The sequence below is a fragment of the Triturus cristatus genome, chromosome 10, assembly GCF_964204655.1.
Source record: "Triturus cristatus chromosome 10, aTriCri1.1, whole genome shotgun sequence".
NCBI classification, from domain to species: domain Eukaryota; kingdom Metazoa; phylum Chordata; class Amphibia; order Caudata; family Salamandridae; genus Triturus; species Triturus cristatus.
Window position 1 is genome coordinate 1,246,785,917 of NC_140593.1, and position 20,035 is coordinate 1,246,805,951.

At 47.9% G+C, this 20,035-nt stretch overlaps 1 protein-coding gene across 1 annotated transcript in view; it reads right to left on the reverse strand.

Annotated features, from left to right (window-relative positions):
- The window catches only part of SMC1A (structural maintenance of chromosomes 1A), a 294,818-nt gene that overhangs the window by 268,458 nt on the left and 6,325 nt on the right, over nucleotides 1-20,035 (reverse strand). The window contains exons 2-4 of the mRNA XM_085629913.1: nucleotides 6,765-6,953; nucleotides 5,625-5,737; nucleotides 851-1,054 (exon numbers count right to left, since the gene is read on the reverse strand). Coding sequence (XP_085486039.1) covers nucleotides 851-1,054; nucleotides 5,625-5,737; nucleotides 6,765-6,953 — 506 coding nt within the window. The remainder of the gene's footprint in view (nucleotides 1-850; nucleotides 1,055-5,624; nucleotides 5,738-6,764; nucleotides 6,954-20,035) is intronic.

Here is a 20,035-nt window from a genome sequence, read left to right on the forward strand (position 1 = left end):
AGAGCAGCACTCTGACTTATGAGTCGAGACTGCAGACTGACACAAATGACCACCCTTCAAGCTGAGGACAGGGTCGCACCTCACTATGAGACTATAGGGTTCACGAAATGGGACATAGGGGTTGCCATGCAGATTGCCAAATGAGATGTTGCCCGGAAGTGGAACTCTGCAAACTCTCCCTTTTTGGCTGAATGGCGGGTGGGAGTGGACTGGTGTGCTCAACAAGAAAAGCCCATCTTTGGTGCTAGGGGCTGGAGCAGAAACATAAGAAGATTTTGGGTAAATGGTGAGACTATGATGCTTTGTAGTTGGGTGAACAATGTATGCATGTGCAACGTGACAGACACTACTTGTGACATGGTAAACCAGACTATTTTCGTATGTGGGTTTACCCCCCCCAAAATGGGATCAATGAAGAATAGTCTGCGATCAAGATTTCCTACCAAGCTGCTTGTAGATGTGGGAAGGATGGTGGCGGGGGACAGTAGGAACTGGAATAAGGGTCTCTCTACCAAATATGGGGTCATGTCTAAGAAAGCACGAGGGCTTGGAACCAAGCCTCCCGTCAGTAAGATGCACCTTAAAAGAGACCACATCCGGCTCTTCCAAAAGGGCCCAGGTGCACTTGTACTACTCGGAGAAGTTACTTTCAAAATAAAGTAGATAAAAATGCAACAGGCAGAACCAGATCTCATTCACATAGCAGTTCAAAAGCAAATGTTCTCAAATGCAGGCAGATCTATTTTGAGGTACACCAGTCAATACCCTGACCCCTTTGCAGGAAAATTGAACGAACAATGCAGATTTAGGATGCACAAACACTTCTGCCTCCAGAGTCCCTACTGCTCACCTCCTCTTTCTCCTGCTTGGCCTCCTTGCGCTCTGCGGCAATGTTCTTCTTGCGGTGATAGTTGAACTGCGTGTCCTCCTCAGCTTTCACCATCTCCTTCTTTCTCTTATCGTACTCGGCTGCCAGCTCTCCAGAGCGGCTGATTTCCTCGAACAGAGCTGTGCGCTCCTTGGGGTTCTTCATAGCAATAGACTCGACCGCCCCCTGAAAAAACACACAGTGAGTGAAAGTGCCTCAGGCTGCTTTGGAATCTGGATGGTGCCTAGACTGACTGGACATACCATTGTGATGTTTTCCTTTATCCGCACACCCCTACACCACGGACGTTTATCAACTGTGCTGTAATCAGCAGCACAATCACTCGCAGATGTGCGCTGCACAAGTGGAACAGCACAGTTGAAGTAGGTGGCCAACTGCTACGATACACTCACAATCAGAAAAACAAATAAATCACTAAATGCAATAGATGTTTAAAACTGTGGCTGTTTTAGACTGCCCTGATTAGCATTATCCCAAGACGTACCAGATGGTTCCAAAATTGTCGCTGTAAAAAAAATATATATACATGATAAAACTTCAATCGCATACCCGCATTACCCTCTGTCTTGGTGCCATCTTCATACTACATACAAAAGGCCCTTCTAAAGTGCTCAGCAGGCAGGCTTGCTTGGTCACATCCAAACCTGTACAGATACCAAGCAAGGAGGAATAGTTCTGCGTTACCGGTGTCAGGCAGTTGTACATTCACCTACTGAGCATCGAGTAACCAGGATTATCCCAGTCACATGTGAGTGAATAGATATGAATAGGATCTGAAGTACCACTGGCCGTAGCTGTGCATCATTTTTTTAATGAATCAACAAAACTTCTTGCAAAAAGGTAGAAAAAAGGTACTTATCTGTATGAAAGGTTTTGCAGCTTGGTATTTGTTTTCAATGTAAATCCTAATAATGAAGCCATCAGCAATGGGCGTTGTGCTGCCCTCCTTGGAGGCAGAGAAGGGATAAGAACCAGAAGGCACTGCTCCTACAAGGAAATCTCAGTCAGCACAAACTTTTAGTGTTGCTGAAAGGGCTGCGTGGACATCTCAAGAGGTTTTTGTGCATCATTCTGTTTTTTAAAATTACGCTGTAAGAGATTTGTTGGGGTCAAAGGGCTCCTTCATGAACAGCAGAGACACATTTTAGGTTTCTGATCTGGATTTAAGAGGCTGACAGCCTATCTTATTCTGATGTTTCCTTCCTGGACTTGCAAGCTGTATAATATACGAGGCACACACCAAGGGGATTACCGTTTTATAGTTCATGAGCTTCACAGCTTGCACCTTCACAACGGCCTATGATCTTTCCACCAAAGATTACAGATCCCTTTTTTTGTGGCCAAAAAGGGACAGATTCTTCACAATATGAAGTCAGATGCTCAATGTCCTCTGTCGAGTACTAGGCCTCGGCCGCTTCTTTAACAGCGTCTGTGACTGACCTTCAATAGAGCGCATGGCATCTACAGCTTAGGATTTTTTCAGAAAGCAGCTTCATGACATTGTATTTGAATCCTCTGCAAACGCTATAAATGTTGTCAATGTGCTCCTGGCAAATACTTGCTGCACACTCAGTCTTTATCAATCTAAAGCAACCTATAGTGGCAAGCAAGGCAGAACCTATGAGGCATCTTCTCCTAACCAGACACTGAAAAGACTTCGGGAACTGCGACAGGGTGAAAACTAGAACAGTGCAAATCAACCAGCTCCGCATGTCCTAATATCCAAAAATACCACCTAGGATGCGAAATGTGGCTGAAAACTGCCTTAAAATGGATTTCATTAGTTTGACGGCCAATGTCCTCTTCACGGACAGGTATCATTACAGCAATGCCAATACTCAATACTAAATATCTAACAACTGGAAAAGTACAGACATTGAGAGCTGTTGCCACTACATCCACAAATAAGTGCTGCCCATCCTCAGATGTGAATCTTCACTACAAGTCCCTCTGGATAACTGTAGGGAAGCACCTCTTTTTCACATGGTCACCCCCGATTTTTGCCTGGTATTTGATGTGATTTCAAATGGAATTGCACTGGGTTCCAGCTAACCAGGTCCCCAGTGCCAGATCTCGATCCCAAAAACTGTGCAATTTTACTCCAATTGTCAATACCTTTAGTAAGCGGTACCCCGATACCTAAAGCAAGGAGACTAAAGAGGATCCTTAAGGACTGCAGCACGAATTGTGCCACCCTAAAGGACCCCTCCAACACGTTCAAACTGCTACTGCAAACTGCATGTCTTGGTGCAGACAAAAGTGAAAACACAACACGGCGTACTGGGATGTGCCCCATGCCCACAAAAACCGCATGCAGTATAGGTAAGTCACCCCTACTGCAGGCTTTACAGCCCTAAGGAAGGGTGCACTATACTACATGTAAGGGCATGACTGCATGAGCAGATATGCCCCTGTGCGGGTCAGCTCTAATGCTGCCAGTACAAGTGAGCAGGGAAGCCATTTTGAGGACATGTGCTGGACACTGGTGAAAAGAAGTTCCCCAGCTACATGATGGCTTCTCTGAAAATAGGGATTTTGGTATTAAACTGTGATGCTATTAGGAACAGTACATTGACAATCAACTCCTTTGTTACAAGTTACTCCATTTTCTGTACTCTCATGCAGTTGCAGAGTGGGGAGGGGATATTTTTCGCTCAGCGCTTGTTATCGCTCCTCACCGTGCAGAATAAGCTGGAGCATGTTGTGTGGGTTGCGTATTTGGTACCTTTCAGAGCAGAGATTGCCGTTGCCAGAGAAATGTGCGGAATGTACAACACTGTCTCGGACTCAAAATACAGGAGCCTGGCCAGCTTCTGTCTTGACCCTGACACAGACCAATACGGTCAGTTTGGTTTTCGTAACAGAGGAAAGGGGGCAAGGTTTCTAGAAACTTCTCCTCAAGTTGAGTAAAAGGTATTAAAGCTGGAAAATCTTGGCGCTGAATCAGAAGCTCGCCCGTTGGGGTGGACGCACTGCCATTGGGAAAATCTTCGGTAGTTCCCTAACGAGACTTCTGGCTGACCGTCAAGGGCTTACCAGTTGAACTGACCAGAATGAGGAGTGCAACTCGCTCGGTGAGGTGTTCTCCTTATCCCCTTTATGTATATACTTCCTGAGTTTCTTTAATCCATGTACATATTTTAAATATTTACTTGTTTTGTGTACATGTTATGTGCATTAGACTCTTTTTGGTTGATATTTGGGAATCTACATTAACCAATATATTTTGCGTTACTTCTAAAAGAGTTGAATTAATAAATCACACGTTTCATTTTAAATGCAACTGAATCTGTTTCCTTGCCTCGTCATGAAAGTTCGAGTTCTTTTTCTATGGGTGTTGTTTAAAGGTGCAGTGGTACATTTACCTCGTCTTGAGAGTGCAGAGTTTAGTTGAGCCCTATTGTTTCAAATCAGAAGCAACACAAACACCTTGTATCAATAAACCCACACTGATGCCAGTGTAGGATTCATTAATACATGCACACAGAGTGAACCTTAGAGGCGCCCCCTGAAAACTTACCAGCTACTGCTATGCTGACTGACTGGTTTTTGCCAGCGTGTCACCGGAGACAAGTTTCTGACCCTCAAGGGTGAGAGTCTTTGCTCTCAGGAGGCCAGAAACAAAGTCCGCTCGGGCAGATGGTTTTTACACCCCTTCCCACAGGATGACCTGTAAATTAGCATTCCAAGGCAGGGGAGCTTCAAAGTGCCTACCGCTTTTGGTGTGCAAATCTGGCTTCCCTCACAGGAGAGGAAGCCGACCCCCTTTGTCCAGAGCCCTTTGGCACCTGGACAGGTGGGACAATTAGCTAGTCAGATAGGCGTGCTCACCTTCAGGCTAGTACAAGTGTTCCACCCCTTCAGAGGGAGTATACAACACCCACCTGGTTTGAGAACACAGTACACCTCTTGAACAGCTCGCAGAAGATAGTTCAGCCACCAGGAGAAAATAGTTCTACATATGGCTTCTATCGAGTCAAATCTATTTAGAAAAATATTCTTCCATGGATAGAAAAGGATCATTATCTGTCATGGAAGCACGTTCATAGAACAATAAGATTTTGTGACCCTTCTAGTTATCAAATTCATGAATAAGATTAAAGGATCAAACATTTTTAATGCCAACTTCTTTCATAGACCATAGCTCGTCGCGTGAAACGCACCAACGTATCTCAAAAACTCCAACCCTTGAAAATTTCAGTCTGCACCACAAGTGTTAAGGGACCTGGAAGTGCTTGGCTTTCTGCAGTTCACCAGCATCTGCTCATAACTAGATGCTGTAGCCATTCCCAACTTCACCCACCACTGCTAATAACAAACTACACTTAGATTGTGTACTCTACAACTTGTCTGTTCTGTGGGTTCTGATAGGTGTTCGGAAGGCTGAACGGACCCACAAGTATTCAAACCTGTGACCTTCATGTAACACACAGATGTCTACAATGGATACATTAGTCAAATGAGCCATCTTACAATGTGCCACTGAGGCTACATCAGGTTGTATATTGCTGGCCAAGTGGAAAGCAAGAAACCTCTAGTCTTGAGGATTCACTGCATGCCACAACCCCACTTGTACCAACCACTGCCGCTCCCCATTCACACTGGTGATCCAAGAGGCCAGCTGCACTCCAAACCCCAGGACCTTCCGGGTGCAAGCATTCCCTGTAAGCATTCCCACACTCTGGTGATCCTGTGTGCAAACGCTCAGCATCCAACCACAGTCCTTGGGTCATACCTGAAACACTAGGAAGTTCCTAGCTTTGATGAGGATTCCCAGTTTCTCAAGCTCGTCGCTGTACTCCTGCAGCTGGACAACCTTGCTGTTGATTCTGTACTCTGATGAACCTCCTGAGGGACAAGACATCAAATGAGCAAAGAAAGGGGAGGACAGCATTTAAAAACCAAAGCACCACTATGCAGCTTTAACAAGTCTATCATTTCGAGTTCCTCATTAACTACGCGGGGAGATACCCGGGTACGAAATACCTGGCCCAGACAGTATCTCTCAGTGAGTTACTAGGGATTACAAGGTATTTCTCTCAGAATGAAGAACAACAAACGGACCCGGGAATACCAGGTCTCAATCTGTGCGTTCTCTGTTCTGAGAGAAATACCCGACCCAAATCTGCAAACATTTAACACCCCTTTAAAACACATGGTGAATGCGCGGTGAGGGGGCTGCTTTTCTTGGCCTTGAAGAGGAATAGATGGATGCTGGGGCAGCAGTCAGCTTCAGCTGGTAGGGAGGGTTTTTTTCCTCTCCCCCATGCTGCAGGCGAGTAGGGCCCGGGATCAGCAGCTGCCTATAGCTCCGTTGAGGGGTCAGGCCAAGAAACTCATCGTTTCAGCACTACTAAATTTTTTATTCAAACCCGTCTCAGAACAACTAGAGATTAACGTACTTGGCACATTGCTATTTCAGATGTGTATATGCTATTCACATGAGGCTAGCGTGAACATTTGAGGGGGTGTGTGGTAAAAAAAAAGTGCATACGGTTTGATCTAATTTTATTAAAAGGTTCGGCCCAGTTGATAATAGTTGTGCTTAATATGTTTATTATTGTTCCTCTGCATTTGTTTTACTCATCATTATGACAACAGAAAGCAACCATATTACACTAATCATCATTCACAATATCATCCACGAAAAAAAGGTGAAACCCATTGAGTCCGTTGACTTCCTCTCACGCCCATGGAATCTGCTCCAATTAGGCCTGGACTCTTCAAAGATAGTCCATCAGCAGTGAGTCATAAATACATGTGGTCAGCCCTTCTGGGTTTCAGTTGCTAAGCAGACAACAGGCTCGTACTGCTAGTGAAAGAACTTGAGTTTTACTTCCACAGCGCAACAAATAATCCCTTTTTCTTGACTTACCCACAATGATCCGGGCGAAAGTGCGCTCTGTCCCACTGTCCTCCGAGTACACCATACTCACAAAGGCCCGGTTGGCGGCTGGCTTGCCTACAGGTGCACCATGGATGAGGTCGCGTAGAGTCTTTACTCTCAGGTTGCTGGTCTTCTCGCCAAGTACAAAGCTGATGGCATCCATAAGGTTGGACTTGCCTGGAGACGACAGGGAGGGAGAAAGCAAAGAGGCGGGATGTGTCAGGATCTGCATTTGATCACACTTAAGTGACACAGAGTTATGTATCTGAGTAATTAGCCCAGATGCAAGCGTGCACCATGTAAGAGATCACAAGTGAGCATGCTCAGCATCCAAGTCCACGTTTATAAGAAATTGCAAAGTCATTTTTGGAAATATTACCAGCCTGTAACAACACTGAGATGAAGATTACATCAAACATCAAACACAAGGTGTGCCTTTACTCAACTTCAGGGAGAGCATGAAGAGATAATATGGAAAAGGAAGACCAAAAAGTGGCTTTGTCATGTATGTCAAAACCATCAATGCTTGTGAGAAGTGACTTTTCTGTAGACTAGTTCGTTGGAGGCCCAGCTTGTACGATCATTTACTTCGGCACCCTGAAGCACTACAAAGTCTTTATGCACACCCGCCTCACAACAATTAGATTGACATACTTGCCATATTACAATTTCAGATGTGTACATGCTATCCACATGAGGATGCCCAGCACGCATCTGAGGGGGGCAGGCTATCCACACGAGGATGCCCAGCACGCATCTGAGGGGGCCATGCTATCCACACGAGGATGCCCAGCACTCATCTGAGGGGGGCATGCTATCCACACGAGGATGCCTAGCACGCATCTGAGGGGGGCATGCTATCCACACGAGGATGCCTAGCACGCATCTGAGGGGGGCATGCTATCCACACGAGGATGCCCAGCACGCATCTGAGGGGGGCATGCTATCCACACGAGGACGCCCAGCACGCATCTGAGGGGGTGCACGACAATGATGTACATGAGCTCCTCTCTCTGTTCATCGAAAGAAACTAAACATGGTCTGACAGAGCTGGGAACAGTTACACTAAATATGATTTAATATTTTCCTCCCCAGTTGATTTACAGTAGTCGGTATTTAACAGAAAGTGATCATTTAACATTAATAAGGGCCCCTTACTCGCCGCAGCTCCTATCCTCGCCCACCAAAGGAGCCCCTACTCGCCGCAGCACCCAACATCGCAAACCAAAGGATTCCCTACTCGCCGCAGCTCCCAAAGGTTCACCTAGTTGCCTCCCCTGCAGCTCTTTAAAAGAAAAGGTGTACGCCTCCCTGTGGGTGAAGTACGTGGGGCCAAAATAAAATTACAAATGTGCTCTTCCTTATGGTCAGTGAAATGCATTTGCTGACAGTGCTGGGAAAATGTTGAAAAATATAAATTGGTGAAACTTCAAGACTGGGTCAAAGTGGCCAAAAGATGAGGCTGGTCCATAACTGGCCCAGTGCGATGCGGCTCATGCCGAGGGCTTTGCGTCATTGTTTTTCATTAAATAAATCAGCATATTAGGTGGCTGTGCCAGTGATTATACAAGTCTTGTGGACCTTCACCTCATTCAGCAGCATACATTTGCAAAGATTATAGTATAAGTAAGGGTCAGAGGGTGTTTGTGAGCCTTTCCAAATTAGGATAAGCTCATTCAAATGACATGGGCACTGTAAAAATAAAAATAAAAGAGGAAACATCACAAATGCCAGTAACAAATGGATTAATAACAAGTATATTCTGGCGGTGTCCTCTTCACCAGAGTTCGTTCCCTCTAACAGAGATCTGACTGACGTGCATGGATGACATATCCACTCTCTGCAGTTCTAGAACGGATGGCATTTTGCTCTCTAAAGATGGACTATTCAGAGAGCGGAATCATCTACTGTTGACTCGCCTGCCATCGGGCCCTCTCTTATTCCATTAAGAGTGCCCGCCTCTGGCACACACATACAGTTGTTCTTTTCAACAGCATATCTGACGAGATCCATTTGTCACTTTCAATCAATCAATCAATCAATCATGGAATTTATATCGCGCACTACTCACCCGGAAGGGTCTCAAGGCGCTTGGGGGAGGGGGGTCTGCTACTGCTCGAACAGCCAGGTCTTGAGCTGTTTCCTGAAGGCGAGGTGGTCCTGGGTCAGCCGTAGGTGGACGGGCAGGGAGTTCCATGTCTTAGCTGCCAGGTAGGAGAAGGATCTTCCTCCGGCGGTGGCTCTCTGGATGCGAGGGACGGCGGCGAGGGCGAGGTTCGCGGATCGTAGCTGTCGGGTGGGCGTGTAGAAGGTCAGGCGGTCGTTGAGGTACCTTGGGCCCAGGTCGTGGAGGGATTTGTGTGCGTGGGTGAGGAGTCTGAACGTGATCCTCTTGTTGACAGGGAGCCAGTGCAGGTCTCTCAGGTGGCTCGAGATGTGGCTGCGTCGGGGGGCGTCCAGGATGAGACGGGCGGAGGCGTTCTGGATACGCTGAAGTCTTTTCTGAAGCTTGGCTGTTGTACCGGCGTAGAGGGTGTTTCCGTAGTCTAGTCTGCTGGTGACGAGGGCCTGGGTGACAGTCTTCCTGGTCTCGGTCGGGATCCATCTGAGGATCCTGCGGAGCATGCGGAGGTTGTGGAAGCAAGATGAGGAGACGGCGTTGACTTGTCTGGTCATCGATAGGGAGGAGTCCAGGATGACGCCCAAGTTGCGTGCGTGGTCCGTTGGCTTGGGTGCGGTGCCCAGGGCCGGGGGCCACCAGGAGTCGTCCCATGCGGAGGGCGACGGTCCCAGGATGAGGACTTCTGTCTTGTCCGTGTTCAACTTCAGGCGGCTGATGTTCATCCATTCGGCGGCATCTTTCATCCCTTCGTGTAGGTCGGCTTTGGCGGTGTCGGGGTCTCTGGTGAGGGAGAGAATCAGCTGGGTGTCATCGGCGTAGGAAATGATGTTGAGGTTGTGTAGGCGTGCGATGGCAGCGAGGGGTTTCATGTAGATGTTGAAGAGAGTAGGGCTGAGCGACGATCCTTGCGGGACGCCGCAGATTACTTCGGTGGCCTCAGAGCGGAACGGAGGGAGGCGTACTCTCTGTGTTCTGCCGGAGAGGTATGAGATGATCCATTCCAGAGCATTCCCCTGGATGCCGGTGTCGTTAAGGCGTTGGACTAGGGTGCGGTGGCAGACAGTGTCAAATGCTGCGGAGAGGTCAAGGAGGATGAGTGCCGCGGTTTCACCTTTGTCGAGCAGGGCTCGGATGTCGTCGGTGGCTGCGATGAGGGCGGTCTCGGTGCTGTGGTTGGCTCTGAATCCGGATTGCGATGGGTCGAGGGATCCGTTCGTCTCGAGGAAGGAGGCCAGCTGCTTGTTGACGACCTTCTCGATGACTTTGGCAGGGAATGGAAGGAGCGAGATTGGGCGGAAGTTCTTGAGGTCGGTCGGGTCCGCTGTTGGTTTCTTCAGTAGTGCGCTGAGCTCGGCGTGCTTCCAGCTCTCCGGGAAGGTGGCTGTGTCGAAGGAGGCGTTGATGATGTCTCGGAGGTGGGGTGCGATGGTAGAGGCGGCCTTGTTGAAGACATGGTGGGGGCATGGGTCGGTCGTAGATCCGGAGTGGATGGTGTTCATCATGCGTGTCGTGTCTTCGGGGGTCACTTTGGTCCATGTCACTGTCACCAGATTCAAGGATAATCTGACATTTGCTTCCTGCAATTCACCTGGATACGTCAGACGGCCCAGTCACACACCGACATAAAAACGGGCACTCTGTCAAATATGGTACTCAGCACAAATACCTTACCGCCTTCTTGAAGGCTACCCACAGCCCTCTTTAATGTGGTCATATTCTTGCACGTAATCTATGCTTGGACATCCCAAACCCCTTTGAAGTTCTAATACTTCAAACTTCTAGCCTCACTCCACTGGAATGCTCTTCATCCTCCCAAAGTCACAACAGTACCACTCTCTCTGACCTTGTGTGAGCTCTAAACCTGTCAGCTTGCTTGTACTGTATAGGTGCATTAAAAAGGTCAGCATGACGGTAACTTATGTTTTGACAGTAGAAGGTCTTTTCCTCATCTATCAACATGCTACCTTAATTTATGGTTTATGCATTCACTTCAACTGTTTAACACTGGTTATGTACTGCATGGAACATATCCAAGGCATGTCTTCTAGAAGGATTGTCAGAAGATGAAGATAAGACTACTCATCGAATCATTTCACATAGTGCCAATCAACTAGTGCCGACACCAAAGCCAGACTCGAACCAGGAAAGACCAGAATAAGCCCTAAAAGAACAGATGGTGGAATGTTTAGCAACGGCAATGACGCGACTTCATTACAGTTGCTGTTGAAACCTTACCATACCCTCCTTTACAGTCCGAGCAGAAGTAGAAATGTCACAGGCCAGACTATGCATGTAAGTAAAGGATTTGCAACGCCTGTGTTTCCTATACAAACCATACATTTGTCCATCTAGCTGTCATTGCAAAGTAGTGAACATTTTAAACCATACACAAGCCTACATTTAAAAAACACAAACATGCATCAACGGTCCCTCTCACCTGCCAGAAACCCAAACCCATGCAAGTGTTGCTTTCGGAAGCTGTGCACTTCGGGTATCGTTTATATTGGATACTCATCGATTTCATATCGGTGATGCCATCATGTTAAATGCCACATTGTGCTACATAATTGGGACTCTGAGGATTTGGGTGTATTATATGGTACGGCTGTGCGGCCTTACCGTGGAACACACTCACAAAACTGTCTTGGGTCCAGTTAGACTCGCTTACAAAACCTTAAGCTCAACCCTGGGGAGCTATGGCTTCGTGCAGCAAGGCTTGAACATAGGAACTAGTGTAAAGCATTTAACAGTAACAAACAACGAAATAAGAAAGTGACAGAACACGAAAGAAATACAATACCAATGAATAAAAATAGATTATTAGAAACCAAGATGAGCAAAATCCACCAGAGGATTCTGCACATACATTTCTTTTTAAAGAAATCTTAATATTAAATCCATCCGCAAACAAGCATTGGCAACCGTAAAGTTTGAAAACTTTTGACAAATTTCTAAAAGTTAGTTCACCTACTCCGACCTGGTTTGGGTGACCAAATTCTACAGGAAGAAGGTCTGAGGGGCAAATGAGAAGGTCTGGGGTGCCAATGGGGTAGATTTGGACAGTTTTCCAGTCCAGTTGCAAACTTTACAGCAAGACTATCATAGAATTCAACGGAGTGCTCCTGATGCTGCAGACACAGGAGATGAAGATGATGCACTACACCAGCTGCACTTTACAGGTTATCAGACCAGATCACATCTGGCATCAAAGCGGAGGTTTCAAAGACGGTAGAGTTGGGAGTGATCGAGCACTCCAGTAGTCCATGGGACAGCCCAGTGGTACTGGCGCCTGTTGGACCCGGCCTCGTAGAATGGCCCTCCGTGCCCCCGCACCACCGAAACCTGGTACCTGCAGCCCAAGCACCCGGCCCAGCCGACTCTTCCCACCCGGACACCAGCACCAACCCCGGACATCCCCGTCCATGGCCTCCCTCCTTTCGGCCACCCCGGGCCCGCGTGCCCACTCCATGCAACAAGATGGCCGGCCGGCCCCAGCGCGACCCGGGCCTCGAGGCGCCACTCCGGCTGGAGGACATCACGCTTCCAGGGGATGCGAGAGGGAGGAGCAGTTTCTATCGCACCTCTGAACTCCCCTGGGACGATGGGTTTCGATCGGCCCTCCGGCCTCCCTGCGGGCTGGCTCCGTGCCTGCTGGGTGTCTGGGACTCCTCCCGACCCGGCCCTGAAAGGATCAAAAGACAATGGCAGGTAACCCCGACGAGCGGCCCCCAGGTGACAAGACCCCTGCCTGCACAGACTCCGGACATCAAAGAGGGGTCGACCTATAACAAGGGGTGCTCTGAGACTGTCCGGCAGATTCGACGCTGGAACAACGAGAGCCTGCCGACGTGGTCGCGGCTCCTGGAACTTGAACCCACCTGAGCCCTGCTGAGTGACTCGCGGCTCCCTGAAGATCGTAAGACCTCCGAACTTGTACCTGAGCCCTGCTGAGTGACTCGCGGCTCCCTGAAGATCGTAAGACCTCCGAACTTGTACCTGAGCCCTGCTGAGTGACTCGCGGCTCCCTGAAGATCGTAAGACCTCCGAACTTGTACCTGAGCCCTGCTGAGTGACTCGCGGCTCCTTGAAGATCGTAAGACCTCCGAACCTGTACCTGAGCCCGCTGAGTGACTCGCGGCTCCCCCAGACTCTCACGGTCCCGCCGGACCCCGACTCCGACCACGTATCCCCCAGCTCGAGGATTGTGAGCTGTGCGCCGGATACGGCCCTGCTTTGAACCGTTACCAGAGACAGTCCCGCTACCCCCTACCTTTCCGAGACTCTTGAGCCCGTGCTCACCTTGTACATATTTGCAGTGATACCTATTTGATAAAGCTTGTTTTCTGAGAATACCCAGTGTGGTCTCTCTGTGTCGTGGGGGGCCAGAAGTACGATCCTAGTTGCGAGATTCCTCCCCCTGGGGAATCTCTCGCCAGTGCCCGGCTACAATACTACACGGGTGGGACTCAGGGAAGTCAGGACCCCCTTCCGGGCTCCTCTGAGGTCGCCGTCTAACAGCGCCCAAGCCAAGTGCCAAGGGAGGGAAGACAGAAATTTGACTATTAAGGCTTAAATGCAGTCACCAAGACTGATGCTCACCCATTCCAAGAGCAGATGAGCTCATAGATGAGGTGGGAGCTGCAAAATATCCGAGCACCTTTGACCCGACATTGGGTTATCTGCAGATAGCCCTCATATCAAGAGCCAAGGAGGGGTTTGCTTTGTCAACCCCTGAAGGTCACTTTCAGTTCAAGGTGATGCCCTTTGGATTGAAAAAGGCACCTGCCACCTTCAGAGGTCGGTGAACAGAGTACTTTCAGGTTTGGAAGACTTTAGTGCAGCATATCTGGATGATATAGTGTCTTAAGCTCCACCTAGGAGGATCACCGGGTCCACCTCAGAAGTGCCTCAACAGGCATGGCTGACTATTAAGGAAAGTAAGAGTCCGATAGAGTACGGGTCTGCAGCATGCTTAGGCCACCAGTTAGGTGGAGGCTACGTACAACCTACCCCAACCCAAGATCTGAACAATTCTGGCTTGGGAAGCTTCTAAGACACAGACCTAAATGAGAGGCTTTCTGGGCTGACTGGGCATTACAGGAGGTTTGTGAAAGTATGCGATATCTTAGCGGCAACTTTAATAGAGTTAACTCGCAAAAAGCAGGCAAGAAAATTCATATGAAATGATCAAAGTCAAAAGGCCTCTGACACCCTGAAAGAAGACTTGTGCTTAACTCCTGTCCTAAAGGTACCGGACTTTAGCAAATAGTTTGTAGTCTAAACTGATGCTTCAGAACATGGGATTGGGGCAGTACTATCACAGCTAAATTAGCAGGGTCAAGATCAACCAGTTGCCTTCACCAGCAGGCGACTTCTCCACACAGAGCAGCATTGGCGTGCCATTGAGAGGGAAGCCTTTGCTGTAGTTCGGTCCCTGAAAAATATAAGACCCTACCTATTTGGGACTTACTTAACCATTCAAACTGACCACAGGCCTCTCAGATGGCTGATGCACATGAGACGAGTAAACCTCAAACTACTGAGATGGTCCGTCTTCCTACACAGACTGGACTTCATGTCACTACATATGGCCATTCCAGGTTCTTCTACTTAGCTGATGAGAACTGCCAAGAAAAGGGTTACTCATTACCTTTCGTCTGGAGGAGGGGGGGCATGTAAGGAAATGCCTCTCTTTGCATGTTCACCCCCACATTTTTAGGTCTCGCGCCTAGCGTTGCAGTGCACAGCACTGCTCGCGCAGCGCAAGACCTCTTGTAAGGGGGTTCTGAAAGTCCCGCCTTTGCAACGTCCATTCCCGTCGGTGGCCAGCACGCGCAGCAGCGCGCGTTCGCAGCAGCGCGCGTTCGCCTCGCTGCCACTGCCGCGCTCCCTCCCCCCCGCTCCTCTGTGGTGCGCGCGCACCACTACTTTCGATTCCCGGCCCTGCTCCTCTGTGGTGCGCGCGCACCACTGGTTTCCATTTTGCTTCAGTAGCTTTGATTTGAGGGCAAGCATCAGGTTTCAGGGTGACCTTGTGCAAAATCATAAAAGCATTCAGTTTAAAACATCAGTTATACATAATAAAAAGTACAATGGGTACTTTTAGCTACAGGTTTCTCAATAATACGGCATTTAATTCCAGCAGTAATTTACAAAGTCATTTTGTCATCCTCATCAAATTTCATATAAGAATTTCTTTCCTGCAGTTTACAATACTTAAAAAAAAAGATTCTATTAACTTTACAAAACATTCATTTTCTAAAAACTGAAGTGATAAAAGCGCTGGCCTGCATTGTCTTAATCCTAAAACTCTTAAAATTGGTAAAATCAATCGCTTTTTTTGTATTACATAAAATTTGCAGAATAATACCACATGCATTGTTGTTTGCTGACATAGTTTATTATTGCATGGGCACCTACTTAATATTGTAGGCCAGTCATTTAATTTAGGAAAACTTACCAAGCGATGAAAGAAACCATATCTAAAACGAGTTAAGAGAAAACGGTCATACCGACTTAGAATAAAATCTAGGTACGACTGCATACCAAAGTGGCAAGAATACGTTGGTTAGATTGTACCGACATCTTAGCTGCCTCAAAAGCAGATCTATTTGCCTCCATATGTGTCAGACAGCATTTTTAAAGATACTTTCTGGTGAAAGAATGTAAAGTTCTAGGATCATTGAAGTATTCAATGTGGCCCAGATCATTCATGAATTTTTTTAATGTATTTCAGCTCGGGAATCTCCAAGGCACTCGCTAACATAAGGCTATTTTGTTTTTTTATGGCTCGGCTAGCGAAAGCAGCGCATGCGCTGCTCTCGCTATTGCGAGTACCTTTTGGAATCGATTCGCCGAAAGCCAAACATGCACGCGCAGGGATGGACAAAGATGGCTGCTCTCACCATTTGTCAAAACCTAACAGCATGCGCGTGCATGGAAGGACAGTGGACAGCCTGCCGCCATCTTGTTGAACACGCGTGCTTTCACTTTAAACACGGCGTGCTTAAAGTGAAAGCACGCCGCCATGCGCGCGCGCACTGCGCGCCAGCCCGGCCCACCTCCCTTGTTTAGACTGGTTGATCATCGTTTAGGGATACGGCTGGTTTTCCCTCGTTTAGACTGGTTGTCATCGTTTATGGGTTCGGCTTGTTTTTAGGATTCTCAAACACTGCTCTGTCAATTCACGATAATGAAGACTCAACGTGCCTTACATTTCAATGCAGAGAAACCCAGAGCTCCACTCCACCTAGGCACCTCTATTCTCACCCATACACCAAAGTGTCTTTAACGTTTCTGGGCTCCAACAATGCACCGGCAGGAACCCTTTAGCCGTCCTAATGGTGGGAGGGACTGCAGCTCCCACAAAGCGCTTCTATCCAAACCGTAACACTGCCTGTTTCTCAACACCGCCTTACAGCTGCCAATAAGCAATGAGGGGCCGAGAAGAAACTGAAATGCATTGTGCAGAGAAGGACAGAGCAGGTCCGGGCGCGCCCAGGCGCGCTGCAGCAGGAAATGCGGGGGGGGGGGGTAGATTGGGAAATGCTTACCCAGACGCAGAGAAGTTTGATGAAACCACGAGTTCAGTAGCGAGCATGTGCCGCTTTAAATGGCTCTTTTACTTTGCCTTCTAATCAGTCCAACATTCATCACTACCTCGCCCGGTCAGGAAATCAAACTTAGTTCCTAACTGCAAAGGGAATTATTTTGAGCACAGGCCTGGGCACGAACAAACACGCGTCTTATTCTGTTCCTTTGCAGGGAATTACAACCACCCCCGTGAATGGGAGAGAGTCTTCCATGATTAGGGGACAGGAACTCCAGCTACCGTGCACTGGGCGGGTGGGGTACTAGGCACGCCACGGCCCAAGCCCTAATGTCACCCTCCACAAGACTTTAAGTGGGCCGGGTCTCACCGGTGCGGAGTACCCACAGTTTTTAAAAGGGGGCCTCGAAACGAGTCCTTATTGGGCTCCGTTTTGTGCCCTGGCACAGGCGGTCCGTTTTTTACTATGTTTTGCAAACAATATTTAGGAAAGCTTGATTGAAAATTTCTGTCCAGATAAAATGAATATTAATTTGATCTGTTGTTACAGGGCCCCTAAAAGGATTGGGGGTGCATTGGCCGGTGCCTACTTTGCCCGTTTGGTAATCCGGCACTGCCCAGGTTCGGCAAGTCACTTCCCTGAATTTCGGTGTTGAAGACAAATAAAGTGTGAGTGGCGGTATGAAAGCTGATGTTTGTGTACATGCACACATGACTTCCAATGTGTATTGGTGCACTTAGCCTTGTTGGGTATTATTAGAGAGTTGTTTTGCCATTTTCTTAATATGACCTGTTCAGTTCCCAAGTGATGGAGAGCTATGTTACTGGAAGAGAGATGTTTTACTAAGAGTGCTCAAAAGTCACTCAAAGTGACATTTCTCGTGATGTCATCTATCAGAAACCACAGGTTCATTTCCTCTAATCTAGCTCCCTGGTCTTACACGTATTTTCCACTTATTTCATCCTTGGAAAAGACGTCATAGGATGTGATTTGTAGTGATATCGTCATGCTGATCAATGGTTCAAAAACCTGAAACATCCTACCTCTTTTTGTCAAAATCTGGTGGCAAGTAGTATGCTGACCGCGTCGGATCCCTTTAAGCATCTTTTACATGTGTGCCTGCACAGTACCTGTGATTACACTCGGGCGAATACACCGGGTCTTTTTGCTTTCTAGTTGTTGGATTGGAGTACATATTTTCCCATTCATCTGGTCTTCTGACATCACGGCGATTAGTTAATAGAGCCCTTTGTTTACTTCTAGCTTAAAGGGAAAATGGCTCTGCATGTACGGCCTCCTATTTGTCATGGTACAACATGCTTGCTCTTTGTTAGGATGTTGACACTGCAAACCCGCTCTTCATTTTCATCAGTTCTGAGTTGGACACGGCAGTAGTGGGAGCTAGCAAGGCGAGAGGGCTTGATTACATCAAACCTGAAAGCCACGGATGGAAAATTGCAGTATGTTCCGCAGTCTTATACAGGATCCTTTCACGGACGTGGTCTGGGAGACGTTGAACTTTCTCCTCACTTTTAATGTGGTTCTGGTAAAGCACTCCGTGGATGTCTCGGTGCGGTGCACTTTCGCCGCACTGTTGACTTTGACAATAATTTTACAATATTTAACAGACAGGCCTGAAAGACTGGCTGGTTTCCGATTGTCAGAGTCCTGTCCAACAGTTAATATTTGCATAGAAATCTTGCGTGACGGTAAACGGCACAGGTGCATACTGTACAAGAAAGCAAATAATGTGCACGGGAAGAGGTTTTATTATGTTCTAAAGCCCTGCTTTCTTACTGTAACTTTCGATTTTTAAAAGTAAGGACGTGTCATATTTATTTAGTGTCAATGCCGGGTTTTGAAGCTTGTATCGTTATTTATTTTATTCCTAAGTGGGCCGTACTGTGACAGAAAAGAGGCCCGCCACCAAAATAAATAGCCCCTTGTAGCAATCATAGAGCTAAACAAGCACAAGCGGGGAGAGAGGAGGGGGGGCTGCACGATTCACATGCGGGAGCAAGCGGCTGGCGCCGCAATAATTGATAACATATGGTGCCAGCGGCTCGCTCCCGCAAGTGAATCGCCAGATGTGCACGCGTTGCCATTGAAGGCAATGGAACGCGTGCACGTTTTTGGCTGAAAAGCCGAAGCGATTGCTAAAGGTCTTTTGCCTATGAAGCGCATGCGCGCTGCGTAGGCGAGACCTAAAAGGCAGCCCCTGTGTTTTTACCACCTGGTACCATGTCCCCCTGTTGTCAAATAGAATACCTAAATAAGGGAATGTTGCGGTTGGTTCTACCTTTTTACTACCAATAAAAATGCCCCTAGAGCTGTTTTTACCACACTTCATTATAAATGTTTTTGTAGTATTAACTCGTAAACCCAGCTTCTCCATATAGTTGGTATAGCTAGTGAGTACCCTTTGACGTCCTAGTTGGGTTCGGGCCATCAGCACAGCGTCATCCGCGTACAGCAGGGCTGGTATGGGATGCTTATTTATTTGTGGCAGGTCCTGGCACTCCTCTATCAATACATTTTTCCAGCACATTAGTATAGAGTGTAAATAGAAATGGTGCCAGGACGCATCTGTCTGACCAACTCTCTACATTAAACGACTCGGTGCATTCTCCGTTAAGTCCATAATCGACCCTAGCTTTTGCATTACAGTACAATTGGCTCAAAAATTGAATCAATGGCTTCTCCATCCCAATAGTAGCTAATATTTCCCAAAATTTACTATGTATCACGCAGTCAAACGCTGCCGTGAGATCAACAAAGGCCAGATATAGTAGTCTTGTTTGGACCGCGTGTACTTTCCCATCAAACTATTAAGGTTTAATCCTCGTTCAGTTGTACCCAAACACTGAAAAAACCCAAATTGTACATCTGAGAGCACATGATTATCATCTGCCCACTCTTGTAACCTATGAAGCACAATCCGACCAGCTATTTTTGCTAGTGAATCCAGCAGAGATATTGGGCGGTAACACCATGGGTTCTGCCGGTCACCCTTTTTAGGGCTCGCGTCTGCGTTGCAGTGCACAGCACTGCTCGCGCAGCGAGAGTCCTTTTGTATGGGGGTTTGAAAGCTGACCACACGCTTGTGCGTGTGATCAGGCTTTCGCCGGCAAGCATTGGCTTCTGCGTGTTTTTTTTTTTTTTTAAAGGCACACGATTGGGCAAAGGCGGGTACATGTCCCGCCTTTGCAACGCCCATTCCCGACCGTGTCTAGCACACGCAGCAGCACGCGTTCGCTTCGCTACCCCGCTCCCTCCCCCCGCTCCTCTGTGGTGCGCGCGCATTCGCGCATTGTCACCCCGCTCAAGCGCCGCAGTGCATGCTTTTTCTCCGGATTCCCCGTACAAACAGCCGGTCGATGTAGTTTCCCTACCCCCGAAGCATGCGTTTCTAATTAGCGCGCTCTTTGTTGCCGCGCTCTCTCGTTCTCGTTTAGAACTGTCGCTACCTACCTGGCTCATTTGCCATTACAATACCAACCACCACCTCACTTACCCCCAAAAATCACACACCAGGTTTTACTGCAGCCACCGCCACCTTCCTTCCCTATCCCCGCAGCCTTTCTTTT